Below are 21839 nucleotides of genomic sequence, written 5' to 3'. Positions count from 1 at the left end.
TAATTATTATTATTATTATTATTATTATTATTATTAATAATAATAATAATAATAATAATAATAATAATAATAATAATAGTTCTTCAGGCACTCTGTCTATCAGATCTAATTCATTAAAGTTATTTGTCACCACTACTATATCTTCATCAGGGCGGAATGGGACTTTCCCTTGGCCACACCTATTTCACCTCCAAAGTTCCACTGTCCCAGGGGCAAAAAATTCAGGAGGAATCCTGGATATGTGAATTGGCCAGGGTCAAGGGTCAAGAGTGTGGAAGGGAAGGTCCATGACTCATTGTCTGGGGCAAGCAGCTGAAGAGAAAATTTAGCAGTGAATGGCCAGAGGAGGAACTCTGTAGGCGAAATAGGTGCAGCCAAGGGTAGGAGGCAGAAAGTCTTAAATCGCTCATCAGATATATGATTTAGCTTATATTAGAGTGGCCTAGTTCTTTCCCCTACTTTCTTCAATTTACGCCTAAATTTTGCAATGAGAAGCTCATGATCTGAGCCACAATCAGCTCCTGGTCTTGTTTTATTGACTGTATACAGATTCTCCATCTTTGGCTACAGAGCACATAGTCAGTCTGTTTGAAACAGTTTTAGTGTTTAAGAACAGAGGTAAGTTAGTTTCTTTTCTATCAATACATAATCCTTAAAAGGGCTCTCCTGTAGGGACCTTGCCATGGTCTTTCAGACTGGAAATATAGCAGAGGAAAATATTTCTCCCCATTTTCTTTTCTCATGCTTCTCCCTCTCTTCCTGCCACAAGGATTCACTTACCTTGCAAACATCTATCGCCTCTCTGCTGCTGTTTCTTTGCCTTTGAGGAAGGGAGAGAGTTGGCTTCTAAATGCCTTTCATGCTGAGAATGGACGCTCCATCACACAGATTCAGGCACCCATTCTCTTTTGCAGAAAACTGGGGACCCAGAAACTTTCATTCTCGGCACGAAAAGTGTTCGCCAGTCTCCTGCTCTTCCTTCCCCCAACTACTTTCCACTTAATGATAGCTTGTTGTCCCATGGAGCATGCTTGCATGCAAATGGAGTGTTTGCATGCACATGCGGAAATTGGAGTGATCTTTGAAGGCAGGTCTACTGCTGGGCCTATGTTTTCTTCAGCTTGGATGCAATGGGGGCACTCAACCGGACCAGAATATCTCCGGGACCGCCTTCTGCCACATGAATCCCAGCGACCAGTTAGGTCCCACAGAGTTGGCCTTCTCCGGGTCCCGTCGACTAAACAATGTCGTTTGGCGGGACCCAGGAGAAGAGCCTTCTCTGTGGTGTCCCCGACCCTCTGGAACCAGCTCCCCCCAGGTATCAGAGTTTCCCCCACCCTCCTAGCCTTTCGTAAGCTCCTTAAAATCCACCTCTGTCGTCAGGCATGGGGGAATTGATACTTTCCCTCCCCCTAGGCTTATAAAATTTATGCATGGTATGCTAGTATGTATGATTGCTTTCTAAATTGGGGTTTTAAATTACCAGTAACTTAAATATTAGATTTGTTTACATTGTATTATTATTGCTGTGAGCTGCCCCGAGTCTGCGGACAGGGGCGGCATACAAATCTGATTAATAAATAAATAAATAATAAATAATAAACCTGGCCACTGCCACCACAGAGAGACAGAGAGAGACAGAAGGGAGCTCCCCAACCTCTATTTCTGTGTGTTTTTGTGTGTATGTGTGTGTGCCAGCGAGATTTGTGCTTCAGCCAAGACAGCCAAGCTGTTGGTAGTGGCAGGGTTGGCAGGAGCCACCGTAATTCTCTCCCCCCAACCCAGCCCGTCCTGCCTAAACTGCTCTTTGCCTGACCAGCTCCTTGTCTTGCCATTCTTCTCCTCATAGTCCTCGTCCTCCACATGGCCATAGAATAGGAATTGGGTGGACCATCCGTGGCCCTGGTGCTCACTTCTCTGTGCCAGCCTTACTCTTGGAAAGGTGAACAAAACCTTCAACTGAGCAAGGAAACACAGTGGGGCCAAGCTCTTTACAGATGCATCCAGCTCGCCAGAGTTTGCTGCACCGGGGCAGGAATGAATATTAGAGGCTGCCACATGGGGAAGATGAGGACAAAGAGAAGAATGGCAAGGCTTTGCACCAGCTGGCTGCCCAGGCATAGAGTAGTTCAAGCAGGAAAGGCTGCTTGGGGAGGGGCGTAGTCATGTGGCTCTTGCCACCTTTGCTGCAGCCAACAGCTTGGATGACTCAGCTGAAGCACAGATCCTGCTCTCTTTTTCATACACATGCACACCAACAGAATTTGGAGAGCTCCCCTCCTCTCTCTCTCTGTCTCTCTGTCTCTGAGTGTCTGTCTGTCTGTCTATCTGTCTCTCTCTCTCTCTGTGCTCTGCTGCAGCGGCAGTTGTGGTGCTTCAGTGAACAAGTGGCACATGTCATGCAATTAGAATAGAATATAATATTATTGGCCGTGTGATTGGACATACAAGGAATTTGTCTTGGTATACATGCTCTCGGTGTACCTAAAAGAAAAGATATCTATACGTTATATGGTTGTGGCAAGAGTGGGTAGGATATGCTCAGGGATGGGCTACCAAATTTTTTACTACCACACTGTGGCCGTGGCTTATGCATTTTGTTTTAACATCTTTTAGTTGCAAATTTGGTGCTCTGGGGTGGAGCACCATTTTTATTGCCCCACTGCATTCCCCCTGTCTGGGCAGTAGCCCACCCCTGATTATCTACTATGTAAAGTGTATGTACATACATGTATGGACAGCTCTTCTAAAATTATACACATTCAACCTCATTTACTGTGATAGGAAAAACATAGAACCCAAAAGGAAAAAAAAGGGGGGGGGAATCAAAATTTTGCTAACGGTACTGTGTACCTGACCGTACCCATAAGAGCCCATCACTGGATATGCTCAAAATACTTGAAGAGCACCAGGTTCCTAGTATTGAAAGGAGAACAATATCTTAAAAATGAAAACCTTCTAAGTGTGATTTGGATGAGGAGTGGGTTCTGATTTTATTTGCTGCTGGTTCCTTTCTTGATGTCCCATGTGCTTGCATGCGCAATTCTAAAAAACCCAGCTTCTGCACATGAGCAGAAGCAAAAAAACCAAGATGGTGCTGCCTATGGCGCTACCAGGACAGCCGGTTTGGGGGTGTGGTTTGTGTCGCTGGTTCCACAGGACCAGCCCAAACTGGAAGGAACTCACTGGATAAAGTGGCAGAGGGTTGCCTTGATGCTATTGGAAGGAAGACAGTTCATAGTTTTATGAACTGTACATTTGAAGATGCTAAATCAGTACTCTGGAGGGGAAATGGCAAGAATGCAATTTATATCCATTAAAAGGTTGAGATCAAATCATCCCCTTGATTCTGTTTCCTTTGAGGATTTCTATTTTAAAACATAAAGTAAAAACACCCCCAACTCATCACCCACCTGTATTAATTTTACTTTTTGGATAAAAGCACAGAATATCACTATCCTATCATTTAGCAGTCATCAAGTTGCTTACCACCTTGAAGTTTGACTACTGAAATGCTCTCTACATGGTTCTACCTCTGAAGAGTGTCGGAAACTTCAAATTGTGCAGAATGCAGCTGCGAGAGCGGTCATGGGCCTCCCTAGGCATGCCCATATTTCTCCATCACTCTGTGGACTGCATTAGTTGCCGATTGGTTTCCGGACACAATTCAAAGTGTTGGTAATGACCTATAAGGCACTACATGGCATCGGGCCAGATTACTTGCAGGATGGCCTTTGGCTGTATGAGTCCCAGCGACCGACTAGGTCCCACAGAATTGGCCTTCTCCTGGTCCTGTCAGACAGACAATGTTGCTTGGCAGGGCCTAGGGGGAGAGCCTTCTCTGTGGGAGCCCCGGCTCTCTGGAATCAGCTGCCTCTGGAGATTCGCACTGCCCCCACCCTCCTTGCTTTCTGTAAGAGTCTTAAGACTCAACTAGGTCACCAGTCTTGGGGCAATTAGGTCTCAGCCCCCTGGCCAACAAAATGAGATATATGTTGTATGATTGAACTCGTATCATTTTAAAAAAAATATTGGATTTTTAGATTGTAATTTTAAATTTAATTAGATTTGCTGTTCAAGGGTTGTGGAATTCCTTGTGATCTACTGCTGGAGTTGTTTAAAATTTCTGTCTTGTTGCTCTTACCAATTTCTGTCTATTCTGTTTCAGAAGCTGGCAAAATTCGAACTAATTAAATACAATGTTGATCAGGATGAGGTTGTGAGGAATGAAAAAGGATACTGTGTCCCTGTGGCCCCAGGTATGTTAATGAAATTTGCATTTGGAAATGAATTGGACTTTGCAAAAACAAAATTATGAGCTACTTCCAATAATGAAATGGGTCCTCTTTTCCATGCCAGTGGTCAGATACAAACCTTTGGGGATTAAGTCCTTGGTTGTCTCCATACCACATATGAGTTTTCCACAGAACAGTCACTTGATCACAGCAGTGAATGAGTTATAAATTCAGTTTCATGGGAGTGGTTACATAAAACATCTAGAGAAATCTGATTCATCCTTTCTCCCAGTTCTTGGCACAGTAACATGAAAGCTGCACTTCATGTCTAGAAAAATACCAGTAGGTTAGAATATGGTGTTCTGGAGATTACAGATAATAAATTCAGTTTAAAGTCAGTTTATTGTTTTATGGAGGAAAAATGGAACTTACATGTTAATTGTGGCTCTCAAAAGTGGAGAGGAAGGCCCTTTTTGCTAACCAGGAAATGATCAGCTGTGCTCAATTATTGGCTTAGACAGGGTATGTACTGATTTGTCATAACTTCTCTACAAGCATTGTAAATATATAAACAAGTCTGGGCACGTCAAGTTGATTTTCAATAACTACAACCAAAACAGTCTAGATCAGTACCATATCTCTCCCACAGAGTCGAGCTTCTCCAGGTCCCATTGGCCAGACAATGTCATCTGGCGGGGCCTAGGGGAAGAGCCTTCTCTGTGGTGGCCCTGGCCCTCTGGAACGAGCTCCCTCCAGAGATAAGTACTGCCTCCTCCCACCTGGTCTTTTGTAGAGTTCTGAAAACCTACCTCTGTCGGTGATCATGGGTGCCGTGAGTGACGAGATTGTCTCTGGCCAATGTTATGAATGATTGAATTGAATGAATGTGGATGACTGAAGATCGGGATTTTTCTAGATTTTTTAGTAATTTTGTATAGTTCTTTAAAAAAATAATTGGATTTCTTTACATAGATTGTTTACATTTATAATGTTGTATGCCGCCCTGAGTCGCCTCGAGAAAGGCAGCATAGAAATCTAAATAGTAATAATGATGATGATGATAAAAAAAAAACAGAAAAAACAATTGCTGACAACCTGTCTTCTATTGAGGACCTGTATACTGCACGAATCAAAAAGAGGGCGGGGAAAATATTTACTGACTCCTTGCATCCTGGACACAAATTGTTTCAACTCCTACCCTCAAAACGTCGCTACAGAGCACTGCACACCAAGACAATTAGACACAAGAACAGTTTTTTCCAAAATGCCATCACTCTACTAAACAAATAATTCCCTCAACACTGTCAGACTTTTTACTAAATCTGCACTTCTATTCTACTAGTTCTTCTCATCATTCCTATCCTTTTCCTCCCACTTAGGACTGTATGACTGTAACTTGTTCCTTGTATCCTAAGATTTTTATTAATATTGATTGTTTCTTCATTGCTTATTTGACCTATGATAATCATTAAGAGTTGTACCACATGATTCTTGACAAATGTATCTTTTTCTTTTATGTACACTGAGAGCATATGCACCAAGACAAATTCCTTGTGTGTCCAATCACACTTGGCCAATAAAATTCAATTCAATTCAATTCAATTCTATTCAATTCTATTCCATTCCATTCCATTCTAATAATAATAATAATAATAATAATAATAATATCTTTTTTTTCCATCTGAAGACTGATGGACTGAAGACTGTAGAAATAGGTTATGCTAGATTGAGATGGCAAAAATCAGAAGGAAAGTGATGTTTGAGTTTCCCCTAGGTTTCTACATGGGATAAACAGGCAAATTTTGTGCAAAATAATTAATAGATATGTGTCTGCTGTCAAGACTCAAAACAAGGACAAGTGATATCAAAGCATTTTAATTTCCCAGGATTCTATGTTCATCCAATGAAGCGAGTTAAACTCACAATTGCCTATAGCTTTCTAATAAAACGTGTTGGAAAAGGTGCTACTAGATTAGGTGACTTAAGGGACAGAAAGACTGATCATCCAGCAAAGCCTTGACTTCTTTTTAGAGATGTGTTTGGAAATAGCATTAGTCTTGAGCTTGGCTTTTCAATATAAAAATCCCTGGCCAGTTGTATCCTATTTTTTCCCCCAATGCAGCACATAGGTTCCACCTGTGGCCGTAACCTCAGGTCATTCAGTGTGGTAAATATAGAACTATTAAATGTATGAGTAATAAAGATGTTATTAACGTGTAAATTAAATCGTCTAATTTTGTTTTCTTGGTTCCAACAAAAGGTCAACTGTAGTTCAGCCCCCCCTCCAATTGTACTCTATTCATTTGACATATGTGATGACTACTAACCCAGATGGGTTTGAAAAATAATTGAATATGTTTATAATGTCTCTGTTTCTCATTCATTTTTCATGCCACTGAAAAATGAATGACCTTATGGATTTTTTCCATCACAACGGTTGGGGCAGGGAGCGAAAAATACATGGCAAAGAAAATAAAGTGGCAGTCCCTTTGTCTCTGTTGTGAAGTTTGAGAATTACTGCTTTTACCACTGCAATGATTCATTTAACATGCATGAAAAGAAAGGTCGTAAAATGAGGCAAAACTCATTTATCAAATCTCTCACTTAGCAACAGAAATGTTGGGCTCCATCGTGGTTGTAAGTTGAAGGGACTTACAGTTCACAAACTTAAAAAAGGAAATCTCCTTTCAATAGAAAGGGTTGCATTAATCAATTAGAAATTTTTTTTTGTAAGTTTTGGGCTATTAATAAGAAGACTACATTAAGTTCACTTTTCTTGAACTACAGTATGCTTTCTTCCACATAAAAGCAACTGTTTGAATATAATTTATTACTTTTGAGAATTAGAAACATTTTTCACATATGTATATTAAAGCCAGAATTATTAATTGATTGATTGGTTGATTGATTGATTGAACTTATCTGCTGCCCCTCTCCATGGACTGGGCGGCTCACAACATTTCAATAAAAAAAACATAGCATATAATACACATCTAAATCCAATTAGAATAACTAATTAATTTAAAATATTTTAAAAAGCTAAAACATTTAAAAATCAAACATTTGAACACACAACACCAACATCCTACTCATTCACTGGCCAGAGGCTGGGATCTAATGACCCCAAGCCTAGCGGCATAAATACGTTTTCAAATTTTTACGAAAGGCAAGGAGGATGGGGCAGTGCGAATCTCTTGGGGGAGTTGATTCCAGAGGGCCAGGGTCCCTACAGAGAGGGGTCTTCCCCTAGAACCTGCCAAGTGACATTGTCTAGTTGACAGGACCTGGAGAAAGCCGACTCTGTGGGACCTAACCGGACGCTGGGATTCATGCGGCAGAATTTGACAAAGTTGTTTTTATTAACCTTCAAATTAAATAAGTAAATCAATCTTTTCATTGTTTTAATTTTTTTTTAAAATAGAATGTTTTATGGAAAACCCAAAGGAAAATAAGTAGAATAAATGTGCTTGCTCTAGAATGAATAGAAATTGATTAATTGATTTCTTTTTCGGGTATAAATTTTTTATTGTTTTTCCACACCTTACAGAGATTCAAATTCACATACCTCAAATTAAAATACAATTCAATATAGTATCAATAGCTAAATTCTTAATCAAAATGTCCTAATTATTTATCCATTTTATTCTGGTACACATCATTCATCTTGTGCTACCTCCTTTTCAGATTTTATCATCCGGATTTCAGAAATTATTTTTCGCTTTCATTTATTATTTATTTATTATTTATTATTTGGATTTGTATGCCGCCCCTCTCCGAAGACTCGGGGCGGCTCATAACAAGTGTAAAACAAATCATAAATAATTCAATTAATTAAAATATTTAAAGATTTAAAAAACCCCATATACTAACAGACACACACACAGGCATACCATGTATAAATTAAATGTGCCCAGGGGGAGATGTTTAGTTCCCCCATGCCTGACGGCAAAGGTGGGTTTTGAGGAGTTTACGGAAGGCAGGAAGAGTAGGGGCAGTTCTGATCTCCGGGGGGAGTTGGTTCCAGAGAGTCGGTGCCGCCACAGAGAAGGCTCTCCCCCTGGGGCCCGCCAACCGACATTGTTTAGTTGACGGGACCCGGAGGAGGCCCACTCTGTGGGACCAAATCGGTCGCTGGGATTCGTGCGGCAGAAGGCGGTCTCGGAGATATTCTGGTCCGATGCCATGAAGGGCTTTAAAGGTCATAACCAACACTTTGAATTGTGACCGGAAACTGATCGGAAGCCAATGCAGACTGCGGAGTGATGGTGAAACATGGGCATACCTGGGTAAGCCCATGACTGCTCTCGCAGCTGCATTCTGCACGATCTGAAGTTTCCGAACACTTTTCAAAGGTAGCCCCATGTAGAGAGCATTACAGTAGTCGAACCTCGAGGTGATGAGGGCATGAGTGACTGTGAGCAATGAGTCCCGGTCCAGATAGGGCCGCAACTGGTGCACCAGGCGAACCTGGGCAAACGCCCCCCTCGCCACAGCTGAGAGATGGTTTTCTAATGTGAGCTGTGGATCGAGGAGGACGCCCAAGTTGCGGACCCTCTCTGAGGGGGTCAGTAATTCCCCCCCCAGGGTAATGGACGGACAGATGGGATTGTCCTTGGGAGGCAGAACCCACAGCCACTCCGTCTTATCCGGGTTGAGTTTGAGTCTGTTGACACCCATCCAGGCCCCAACAGCCTCCAGGCACCGGCACATCACTTCCACCGCTTCGTTGACTGGGCATGGGGTGGAGATGTAAAGCTGGGTATCATCGGCATGTCCTTGGATGATCTCACCCAGCGGTTTCATGTAGATGTTAAATAGCAAGGGGGAGAGGACCGACCCCTGAGGCACTCCACAAGGGAGAGACCTCGGAGCCGACCTCTGACCCCCCAATAACACCGACTGCGACCGGCCAGAGAGGTAGGAGGAGAACCACTGAAGCACAGTGCCTCCCACCCCAACCCCTCCAACCGGTGCAGAAGGATACCATGGTCGATGGTATCGAAAGCCGCTGAGAGATCGAGGAGCACCAGGACAGAGGATAAACCCCTGTCCCAGGCCCGCCAGAGATCATCCATCAACGCGACCAAAGCGGTTTCCGTGCTGTAACCGGGCCTGAAACCCGACTGCTGGGGACCTAGATAATCGGCTTCTTCCAAGGACCGCTGGAGCTGGAGTGCCACCACCTTCTCAACAACCTTCCCCATAAAGGGAAGGTTGGAGACTGGACGATAGTTGTTAAGTACGGCTGGGTCCAGGGAAGGCTTCTTGAGGAGGGGGCGCACAAGCGCTTCTTTATAGAGTGTTGAAAAAACTCCCCTCCCCAAGGAAGCGTTGGTGATCTCCTGGGCCCAGCTCCGTGTCACCTCCCTGCTGGCCGAGACAACCAGGAGGGACACGGATCCAGTAGACAGGTGGCGGAACTCACAGCTCCAATGACCTTGTCCACTTCATCAGGTGTCACCAGATCAAACTCTTCCCAGACAGGTGGACAAGTACGTGCCCCAGTCACCTCGACTGACTCATTGTCAGTCGACTCTGTTTTACAATTGGAGTCGAGGTCGGCCCGGATCTGAGCGACTTTATCAGCGAAAAACGTGTTAAACTCCTCGGCACTACTCTGCAAGGGCTCCCCAACTCCCTCCTGATTAAGAAGGGAGTGGGTCACCCTAAACAGAGCGGCCGGGCGGGATTCCGCTGATGCAATCAAGGCGGCATGGTACGCGCATCTTGCTGCCTTGAGCGCCACTTTGTAAGTCTTAATAAAAGCTCTTACAAGTGTTCGATCAGATTCAGACCTACTCTTCCTCCATCGCTTCTCTAGACGTCTCTTTTGGCGTTTCAACTCCCGGAGCTCCTCGTTGAACCATGGGGCTCTACGGGGTCTAGCGCCACGGAGAGGTCGCAAAGGCGCAATCCGGTCGAGAGCCTCCGCAGCAGCCATATTCCAGGCCTCCGCAAGAGACTCCGCCGAACTGTGGATGAGTACCTCTGTAATAACCCCAAGCGCCGTCTGAAAGCCCTCTGGGTCCATCAGGCGTCTGGGGCGGAACATCTTCATTGGTTCCGCCTCCCTGCGGGGAAGGATTGGAGCCAGGAAGTCAAGCCGTAGTAGGAAATGGTCTGACCATGACAAAGGCAAAGCTTCTAAGCCCCTTAGTTTCAGACCATTACTCAATTGCTCGGAAAGAAATACCATGTCAGGTGCATGCCCTCCCTCGTGAGTCGGACCCTGTACTACTTGAGTCATCCATTACTTAGCACCCCAATTATATTAAAAAACAATTAAATTTATAACAGTATAAAATAACAATTGATAAAAAATTTAAAACACTAAAACATTAAAATTATACTTATATAAATATAGGATAAAAATTATAAATTAGTAAAAATTGATTTTCTTTGATGGTATAAAATCAGATCTTAAAACATTTTATAATCATCAGTAATCAATCAGTCAGTCCAGGTACGATGTTCCTTGGTCTCCATGGTCTAAGGTCTTAGTCTAGTTCAAAGAGTCTTGATGTTAAACCTCCTCTCTTCCTAGCTGTCTTTTTAAAATCAGACCACAAGGGGGCATAGTTCTTCAATCCATCCACAATCCACATAGTTCTTCAATCCATCCACAATCCACAAGGGGGCATAGTTCCTCAGTGGTGATACACACAAATACACACAAATCAGGAATCAAGGTTAAGAGGGGAGGGGGGGAAGTTGGAGAAATAATCCTCAATTCTTAGTTTTTTGTTGTTGTTGTTTTTTTTTAATCTCCCCCTGGCCCCCAGCAGCTCTCACCCACTGGTGCCATACAGTGGAGGGGGCTAAATTATTGCCCCTAGATGTCTTCATTCATCCATTGGCGTTGAAGCTGGCCACCGTCACTGGGCTCCATTCCTTCCCAAAAAAAGCTGTCTCTCTCCCCCCGTCGTTCCCCGACACTGCCATCTCGACACCGGACCTCTCACCTCCGGAGTCAGGCTGGAGGTCTATCCCGGCGGGGACTCGGCTCCTCTCGCTCCCCTCGGCTCCTCTCATCGCCTCCCTGCCGGCGCTACGACCCTCCATCCTCCATCCGGTCCAATCCCGCCGCCCTTTCTCCGCATTTCTCCGCACCAACAAGATGTTTCTCCGGTGCCATGCTCTCCCTCGGCTCTCCCACGGCATCTCCACAGCGGTGGCTCGGCGTTCCTCCGTCCTCTCCTTTCTCCAGAAGGCAGCATCTCCCAAAAAGGCTGCTTCCTCTGCGAGGCTCCATCAGACGCCGACGCCGACGCCATCTCCGCGTCTTAACCGGCCACCACTTCTTGCCGCAGTCTCACTCGGCGTCCCCCCCCAACAAATGCTATTAGCTATCCAAATTTCTCTTGGCTTTTTGCTTTTACCTACTAAAACTATACCATCATTCTTCAATCCATTTCTTGTATTCTTACTTAACTCATTCCTGCTTTTTAAACCCTCATTTTATCGTAGCTGCCGTTAACAAAAAAAACTAACAACTCTAAACTTACTTCTCTTTATATCACAAGAAGGAAAGAAAAAAGAAGAACTAAAAAACCCCATCCATATCATACATTAATCTGATTATAACATTAACGATACATATGTATTGATAATGATTAATTGATTTCTCACTGCAGGTGAACCAGGTTTACTAGTAGGCAAGATCACTGAGAAGACTCCCTTCTATGGCTATGCAGGAGATCGTGAGAAAACAAAGAAGAAACTTCTCCAGGATGTCTTGGAGAAAGGAGACAACTACTTTAACAGTGGTGACCTCTTGATGCAAGACCACGATGGGTTTATATACTTCCAGGACCGAGTGGGTGATACCTTCCGGTGAGTCCCATTAAAAGCTGATATCCATTTCCTGCTTGCTCCCACCTATTCAGCATTTTTTATAAATAAATCAAGTTGATAGATATACCAGTGTGGGTTTCTCCCTGTTCTGCCTGGTTCTGAAAACCAGTCGTGGAGACTGCAAGAAGCTCCGCCCACCTTCCCAGGACACTTCTGCGCACTTGCATGCGAAAGTGCAACCCTTGGAGAGGGTCCACAACTTGGGCGTCCTCCTCGATCCACACCTGAGCTTAGAAGACAATCTCTCGGCTGTGGCGAGAGGGGCGTTCGTATGGATACGCCTTGCGCACCAGTTACGGCCAGTGATGGGCTACAAAAATTTTTACTACCACACTGTGGGCGTTATTTATGTAGGATGCCCTGCATTTTGTTTCAACATCTTTCAAGGCAAATTGGGTGCTCTGGGGTGGAGCTCCATTTTCACTACCCCACTGTGTTCCCTCCATCCAGGCAGTAGCCCATCCCTGATTATCTATTATATAAAGTGTATGTACGCACATGCACACACAGCGCTTCTAAAATTATACACATTCAACCTCATTAATGCGATAGGAAAAACATACCCAACAAACAAACAAACAAACAAACAAACAAATAAATAAATAAATTAGTAGCAACGGGTTTTAGAACCCACTACTGGGACTAAAACTTCTTCCTTTCCCTTTTTTCCTCACAACAACCACCCTATGAGGAGGATTGGACTGAAAGACAATGACTGGCCGAAAATGACACAGATGACTTTCATAGTTAAGGCAGGATTAGAACTTATGCATTCCTGAGTTTTGCCTGCTGCCTTAAAACTTACCAGACTCTAAAACTTACCAGACTCTAAAACTTGCCATTTCAGTTCTTTGGGCAAACAAAACAGTGGTAACTGTCTGCTATTTTTTTATTCTGTTATATATTAAAGCTTCTATTCCAATTGGCCAGTGTGTGTTTTCCTTTCAGAAACCATTTTATTCTAGAGTGCTGGGTGGTCTCTTTTCTAGGCTTCCTTAGAAGAGAAAAAGTAGGGTGGGAGTCCAGCAATGGAGGGCTGTGCTAATTATCATCAAAGCAGCACACCTGTGGGTTCAGTGGCAGAAGTGAATGAGATCCATAAAGGGTTTTCTTAAACCAGGTTCATTTCCAGCTAGTTCATGCCCAGCTGAAAACAGTAATAGACAATTTTTTGACTGCAGAATCTGCATTCCATATACAGTGGTACCTCTACCTACAAACAGCTCTACTTACGAACTCTTCCAGATAAAAACCATGTGTTCAAGATTTTTTTGCCTCTTCTCAAGAACCATTTTCCATTTACCCGAGCCTCCAAAACTGTAACCGGAAAAGGCGGGGAGAAGCCTCTCTGGGGCCTCTCTAGGAATCTTCTGGGAGGAAGCAGGGCTGGAAAAGGTGGAGAGAAGCCTCTGTGGGGCCTCTCTAGAAACCTCCTGGGAGGAAGCAGGGCTGGAAAAGGTGGGGAGAAGCCTTGTAGAGCTATCACTGTATCTGAATATGAATTTAGAACACTAACTGCACAAAGTCACATTATAGCTTCCTTCCTTCCTTCATTTCATTTTATTTTGTGTGCACAAGTACATGTACAGAATTTTAGTGAGGAATAATCAAAAAGCTTCCAAAAACCAAACTTCATCTGAATGTGATCTCCAGATTTCGAAATATACCGGGATATAATGGCTTGAGCATTTCAGTCAGGGAAAATAAATCAAGGAATAATTTATGAAGCAGGAAGTCTGAATCTGCTATAAATCAGGGTCCGTATTGTGAAGGAACACAGAAAGGGCTTCACCTGGGGTTTACAATCATGCTTTAGTAATTCATGCATGCATTCATTCATTCATTATGGCAAATTCAATTATAAAATGAACAAATGGTGTTTAATCACTTCTTTTTCATTGTATTGTAGGTGGAAAGGAGAGAATGTGGCTACTACAGAAGTTGAGACAATTCTTGTTATGCTGGAATTTATTCAAGAAGTAAATGTATATGGAGTACCTGTGCCAGGTAGATTGAAATGCATTCTTGAGGAAATCTATCTTTAGTATCTGTAAAAGAATAATGTCCAGAATCATACCAGGCATTGCATGGCCTTTTAATCCCAATTCCTGCCCCCATTGGAAATATTGGATAAGGTCTTATTTTCTTGAATAATAATAATAGTGAATTCAATTGTGTTAATGTTAATAAAACATTCAAATTAGCTTTTTAATGGACAAATCAGATAAATATTATTTTGGAGTCATATAATAATTCAAATATTGATACCACCTTGAACTTTATGCAGGATTTTTTCCCAATCAAATGAGTCATATCTACTGCACGATAGTTTTTATCCTGCAGTTACAATTCATATTAGAACAAGTATATTATATTTGAGTAGGTATTAAATTCTTAGAACAGGTATATTGAATTTGCAGTCCATGGGCTGTGTTTAGGTTTTAGCATCTCAATAACAACCTTTCAGAAAACAGGGAATGGAGATGCCAAATTATATAATTAAAATTTCTGGCAGTGAGATTTTCCAGATTTCCCCCCCCTCCCCCCAAATATGGTTCAGCATGGACAGAAAGGACGGCCTCCTAAGTGACACTTTAGCTTTATTTATTTATTTATTTATATTTATTTATTTATTTATTTTGTCCAATACACAGTGAGGGTTTTAGTGGGTATATATCTATATACACATAGTAAAATACATGATGAAGGTTATAGAGGAGATACTCATAGTAAAATATATCTAAGAAATAATAGAAAAAAAGATATAGTAATAGAACATATCAATGAAAGAATAGAAGAAGAGATATAGGAATAGAAGAAAAGTATAGGAGATATAGGAGAGCAATTGGACAGGGGACAGAAGGCACTCTAGTGCACTTGTACTCGCCCCTTACTGACCTCTTAGGAATCTGGATAGGTCAACCGTAGATAATCTAAGGGTAAAGTGTTGGGGGTTTGGGGATGACACTATGGAGTCCGGTAATGAGTTCCACGCTTCGACAACTCGATTACTGAAGTCATATTTTTTACAGTCAAGTTTGGAGCGGTTAATATTAAGTTTAATTCTGTTGTGTGCTCTTGTTGTTGTGGTTGAAGCTGAAGTAGTCGCCGACAGGCAGGACGTTGCAGCATATGATCTTGTGGGCAATACTTAGATCTTGTTTAAGGCGTCTTAGTTCTAAACTTCCTGCCTAGTTTCCACAAAATGTCCCCAAATCACACTGCCAAAATAAATTATTCTGACTATGATTTTTATAGTGAGGTTTCTGCTGTTTTCTAAGGTCTGGATTTTTTGTAAGGACAAGCATATCATAAAGTGAGTCATTTTATTCAATTGTTTTGTAACTTCAAACAGTTGCTAAACAAATGGCCATAACTTGAGGATTTCCTGTAGTAAAGTAGAATAAATAAATTGGCTTAACTTTTATAGCTGTTCATTATATCCAGAGTTTTAGATGCTTCTTTTATAGCTTCCACTATTACATTGACATCAGAGTAAAGTATTTGTGTATTTATTTCTTCATTTTACAATGAATGGGAATGCTACCACTGACTCCCCAAAGAGAGGTTCTGGAATTCACAGGGGGGGGGGGACAATTGAAAGACAAAAGGTTAAGCCAACTCTTTTTCTCTTACTATTCCTCCAGTGCAAACCTGTGTGCTTCTATCCTGAAGAGGCATTTGACCATTCTGATATTTTCTAGGGCATGAAGGAAAGATTGGAATGGCAGCAATACGATTAAAGGAAGGAGAATCCTTTGATGGGAAGCAGTTATATGAACATACCAAGAATTACCTGCCAAACTATGCTATACCTCACTTTATTCGCATCCAGGTGAGACTCTTCTCTGTTACCTTGTTGATGTATTGATAAGTTGATATAATGTGAACAAACTTTGGTAGGATTTATAACAAATGACGTTGTCTAGTTGACGGGACCTGGAGAAGGCCAATTCTGTGGGATCTAGCCGGACGCTGGGATTCGTGCAGCAGAAGGTAGTCCCACAAGTAATCTGGTCCTATGCCATGTAGGGCTTATTGCCAACCCAATTGACTTGGACAGAGTCCTAACAATATATGATGATAATAATAATAAAGCTTGCTGCCTGCACTAGTTAAAATGAACCAATCTGGTGCAAATGAAATTCTTCACTTCATCCATGCCATCATCCACCCACATACTGTATAACTGATGGGCACTCTAGAAAAAGTGCAGCATGCATTTGACAGTAATGGTATCTTCTCCCAGTGTTTTTAATTCTACCATGTATGGTGGCTTTAGGAAAGTAGTGGAATGATTGCCTGATTTTCTCCTTTTCACCACAGGAGGCCTTAGAGATCACAGGGACTTTCAAGCAGTGCAAAACGCAATTGGTGAAGGAAGAATTTGACCCTATCACTGTCACAGAGCCCCTATTTTTCTTGGACAATTCAGAAAAGAACTTTGTGCCACTGACTCTGGAGATATACCATTCTATCACAGAGAAGAAACAGAAACTCTGAAAAGGACTTCAAAAGATAACACATCGTCATTCTTTCGTGGTATAGCAACCCAGGAATATAGCTTGGTTTTTCTTGTCTGTAGCCTAAGAGTAGACTAATTATCTTTGATAATTTTGCTTTAATTTGCCAGATATCTGGAATAGGTATTTTGCATACCAAACTTGAGGACATTTAGAAAAGTTAATTTTATTTTTATTCTTTTTCTTTCCCCTAATAAAGAGCTTTTCTGTGTTCCTGTAAGTTGTTTGATCTGTAGTAGAGGGAGGTAAATATATGTATGCAATGCGCATACAGAAATGTGGCAGATATTGTGTTCCACTTAAATGTTTGACTTTGCAAAGCAAGGTCTGTGACCTTTTCCTGTGAAAGGCAACTAGAATTAATATTAAAGGAAGTTTCATACACTTCGGTACAAATACATAGATTTTCTGCTACATTTGCTTCTTGTAAAACACACCCATCGAGTTATTGTTATCTATGCAAGAATTAAAAGTCTATTAGAATCAAAGGGAAAGTGGAGAGGCTGTGGCATAATTTAAAAAAATCAGAATTGATGTGATTTATTTCTCATAGACAATTTTTAAAATTGCAGGAAATCATTTCATGTCAGTTTTAAAAAATCTGTTATCATTTAAATACAGTAAACCACTTTCAACTTCAGAAATTTATTTTTGATTTTATCTCTTGATTTTGTAGTTCATTGTATAAGGCAGGAAATATTGACTATTCTTTTAATTTTCTTTTAGAGAAAACCTTAACTAGAGAATAATAGAATAAGTAAAATTCCTGCATTTAGTAAAGTTTGTGCATTCATTCATTCATGGAATCCAGTTCAGAAAAGCAAGATCAATGTGGCCAGACAGAGGGCAAGGGTGGAAACCATACTTGATTCTAAAGTAGTACCTGTGGCCATTCGGTACATTGGGGGAAAATATTAATATTTACAGTTTCCCAATCCTGTAGCCCCAAATGTTTGGACCTATCATGCCTAAAACCAAGAATAATAGATAAAATACTTCTAAACCAAGTTCTTTATTGTTCCACGCTCATAGATAAATTCTTGCCAAATATCTGCATCTACAGTATACACTTTAATATTAGGGAGGGGGTGTCTTCACCCTCTTTTTGTCACACATAGTTGCCTCTCACTCCTCTGGAATGCACTTCCTTCCTAAGGATCCACCTTCTCACTACATTCTATCACAGGACCTTCCAGAATTCCCCAGGCAGAAGGCTATTGCTGAGAAATTTGAAACTAGAATCTGCCAAGGTTTGGAAATATTAATCTAAAAAATAATAATTGTAAGTTCTATCAGCAGTTTTACACCCTGATTGTTTCCACTTTCGAATCTCTAAAAACACTTCAGAATTTTAGTGTGATAATTTAAATTTCTGACAAAAAGATTTAGAGTGCAAAGAATATGACTAGCTTGGTCATCTGTTCCAGAATTAGTGTAAGCATCACACAGAAAGAATAATCTCATCTCTATTCAGTACAAAAAGAAAATTAAATATGCTACAAGTATCCTTATCCTTCTGCATGCTATTGTTCTGCCGGCGTGTTTCAACTGTCCGTAATTACAGGGTAATTAGTCCAGGAAGACACACACCACACGATAAAAGAGAAACCCAAAAGTTTTTATAAACATAAAAACAGAAACATCTCCCTTTTTAAATGTCAAAGGGATTTTCTGCTACACACAAGGCACAGGTTAAATACAATCCAATTGCTCACCCAATAACTGGGAAATTGAGTCCAATTCTAAAGTCCAGAGAGTCCACACACAATCTTGAACAGCACAAAAACCACGATCTTGATGAAACAATGAATCAGATAAACTGCCACAAGGCTAAACCAGCACACTGTTCTTTTTATCTGTAGCACTAATTACAGCAGCCCCACCCAACCACAGGTGGCTTCATTTTCTCTTGTAATAATCCTTCAGTTGTTGTCTCCTATGCATCACTCTACGTGTGTGTGGATGTGTCATTAATTCTTGTTCAGAATCCAAGGATGATACAGATGATTGATCTCCTCCTGGGCTGTCTGCCAAACTTCCCTCTTACCTGTCACTCATGCTTCCTTGGTCAGAGGAGGCTTCGTCGGCAGATTCCATTGGGAGCAAAACAGGCCTGCGGCATGTGGATGTTTCCCCCACATCCACCTGCACATTCCTTGGGGCAGGAGCTGGGCCAGAGCTAACCACAACAGCTATGATGTGAAGCTATGACTAGAAAGATAATTTGTAAACCTCCAAATCACAATATAGCAGCAGAAATGGGGAAGCTGGGTAATAGGCTGCATCATGAGTTTCCACAATTGGGGGGAAATTGCACACAACCTCCACAAAATCACTGTAGTGCAGAGAAATCCTCCACCTTAAAGAAACATCAGGCAAGACTCGGTTGTCAAAGTGTGTTGACATCAGATGGTTAGATATTAAAAAGAGTGTTGCAAAGCATGACATGGAATTTGGTGCATGGATTTAGAAGTATAGATTAGGGCAGAAATCTGGGTTAAATGGGGAGTGTGTATATGCAATATATTGAAAAACAATATATTTGAGAAGATAAGGACTATTAGAATAAGAGTGCAAGGTACAAAGGGAATTATAATGGGCTGTGCCAATTTTTATTCACAAAGAGATGTCCCACTACATTTTGTAATGCAGCACAAGCCATGCAAGAATAAAACAGTAACTTGATAAATATGGACAAAATAGGAGAAATATTATTTTAAATTATTATGAAATGATTTTCATGAATAATTGAACCTGTCCACAAATAATGGACATGATTAATTATGTTACTAATGACTACAGATATGGAATTAACCTGGTGATGCCTATGATATTTATATGGATTTATGACACCATTTGTTCTGGTGAACTTTTAAAGCTGCAAAATTCAATTTATCTCCCCTCTCTGTTATTTATTAGCAATGGTGACCTAGCAGTGGAATCTGCCCCTCTTTATAATCTGTGGTTGCCTGAAGTCCATGGTTTAGCTTTATTTGACATCTAGCACTACAAACTACTGGTAGTTGGCTGATACTAGCTTGAGAAAGTTATGTATTTCAGGCCAGATCACCAAATGTACAGTATTCCTTGGGATATAAATGATCATTTAATGACTCTTTGAACGTATGAATAAATCCTAAATATTTATTTATAACAGGTTTTTTTTTTCAATTTTTCAATTTTATTCTAAAAGTTGAAACGGAGAAAAAGGAAAACATATATAAGAAGGCATTAAAAACTGCATTAAAAATACATATACAGTGACACCTTGTCTTACAAACTTAATTGGTTCCGGGATGAGGTTCTTAAGGTGAAAAGTTTATAAGATGAAACAATGTTTCCCATAGGAATCAATGGAAAAGTGATTAATGTGTGTAAGACCAAAATTCACCCCTTTTGCCAACTGAAGCGCCTGTTTTTGCGCAGCTGGGATTTCCCTGAGGCTCCCCTCCATGGAAAACCCCACCTCCAGATTTCTGTGTTTTTACGGTGCTGCAGGGGAATCCCAGCAGGGGGAAAATGAGCGCTTCGCTGGCAATGGAAGTCCGTAGGTGGGGTTTCCCAGCGAAGGGAGCATCAGTGAAATCGCAGCATCGCAAAAACACCGAAGTCCTCGAAACCCCACCTCCGGACCTCTGTGTTTTTGTGATGCTGCGATTTCACTGAGGTGCCCCTCGCTGGGAAACCTCACCTCTGGACTTTCGTTGCCAATGAAGCGCCCGTTTTTGCACTGCTGGTATTCCCTGCTGGTATTCTCCTGCAGCATCACAAAAACACAGAAGTGGGGTTTCCCATGGAGGGGAGCCTCAGGGGAATCCCAGCAGTGCAAAAACGGGTGCTTCGCTGGCAACAGAAGTCCAGAGGCGGGACATCCCAGCGGCGGTGGGTTTGTAAGGTGAAAATAGTTTGTAAGAAGAGGCAAAAAAATCTTAAACTCTGGGTTTGTATCTTGAAAAGTTTGTATGACGAGGCGTTTGTAAGACAAGGTATCACTGTACATAGATTCATTCATTCATTCATTCATTCAATTTAACTTATAGGCTGTATTTATCTGGTTAAATACTGATACCTCTTGCAAAACTGACTTGCAGTTCATGAACTTATTTATTTATTCATTCATTCATTCATTTATTCAATTTTTATGCCGCCCTTCTCCTTAGACTCAGGGCGGCTTACAACATGTTAGCAATAGCACTTTTTTAACAGAGCTAGGCTATTGCCCCCACAATCCGGGTCCTCATTTTACCCACCTCGGAAGGATGGAAGGCTGAGTCAACCTTGAGCCAGTGATGAGATACTGAATTATGACCCCAATGCGCATGCTCCATTAGGTCTTCAAGGATTGTGTACCCAAATAACAAATGAGGGAAGGGTTTATGTTGATTCCTAGCATTTTGAGATATTGTGGGTTTGTTTGAATGGATATGTGTGTATGTTAATAGGCTTTTTAGTTTTTTTAATGTAATTCTTAATTTTAATTAATTATATCTTGATGTATACTGTTTTATATGCTGTAAGCCAGAGAGGGATGACTTATTATTATTATTATTATTATTATTATTAGTAATAATAATAATAATAATAACAACAACAACAATAATAATAATAATTCTTGCTTGCTGCGCTGTAGTTGCCATTGAGCTATTTTGAAAGTCTCATGATTTATTGGGCTTGAGTATCACTAATTGTGTACCCACTGCTCTTCCAATGGACCTATTCTCATGCTATTAGGGTTGGAGACACCTGAATCTCACAAGGCACTTTGCCATACTGTATTTTATATGGTAGGTCCTAGATGACTCATTCTCCAGATCTCAGAAGAGTACATTCTTTAATTGAAGATATCTAAAGAACACTGACTGATCATTGTTCTCAGTTAGGCAGACAGTACGTAATAGGAAAGTGAACACAAGAACAAGGGGACACAATCTGAAGTTAGTTGGGGGAAAGATCAAAAGCAACATGAGAAAATATTATTTTACTGAAAGAATAGTAGATCCTTGGAACAAACTTCCAGCAGACGTGGTAGATAAATCCACAGTAACTGAATTTAAACATGCCTGGGATAAACACATATCCATCCTAAGATAAAATACAGAAAATAGTATAAGGGCAGACTAGATGGACCAGGAGGTCTTTTTCTGCCGTCAGACTTCTATGTTTCTATGTTTCTATACACGTAGTCCCTCCAATTAGGTTCTTTTCATTAACAAAATACAGAATATCA

The 21839-nt window shown here is 41.3% G+C and overlaps 1 protein-coding gene across 3 annotated transcripts in view; it reads left to right on the top strand.

The window, feature by feature from the left end:
- LOC139153550 (long-chain fatty acid transport protein 2-like) overlaps positions 1 to 16825 on the top strand; it is an 88007-nt gene extending 71182 nt beyond the window's left edge. For all 3 annotated transcript variants that reach the window (XM_070727621.1, XM_070727622.1, XM_070727620.1), the window contains 5 exons: positions 4169 to 4259; positions 11870 to 12068; positions 13999 to 14096; positions 15794 to 15924; positions 16416 to 16825. In XM_070727621.1, the coding sequence (XP_070583722.1) occupies positions 4169 to 4259; positions 11870 to 12068; positions 13999 to 14096; positions 15794 to 15924; positions 16416 to 16592 (696 nt within the window). In that variant the 3' untranslated portion in view covers positions 16593 to 16825. The remainder of the gene's footprint in view (positions 1 to 4168; positions 4260 to 11869; positions 12069 to 13998; positions 14097 to 15793; positions 15925 to 16415) is intronic.
- The last annotated feature ends 5014 nt before the right edge of the window (positions 16826 to 21839 follow it).

This window comes from Erythrolamprus reginae, chromosome Z, assembly GCF_031021105.1.
Source record: "Erythrolamprus reginae isolate rEryReg1 chromosome Z, rEryReg1.hap1, whole genome shotgun sequence".
NCBI lineage: Eukaryota > Metazoa > Chordata > Lepidosauria > Squamata > Dipsadidae > Erythrolamprus > Erythrolamprus reginae.
Note: the sequence above shows the minus strand (reverse complement) of the source record. Positions and strands in the feature narration are given on the sequence as shown.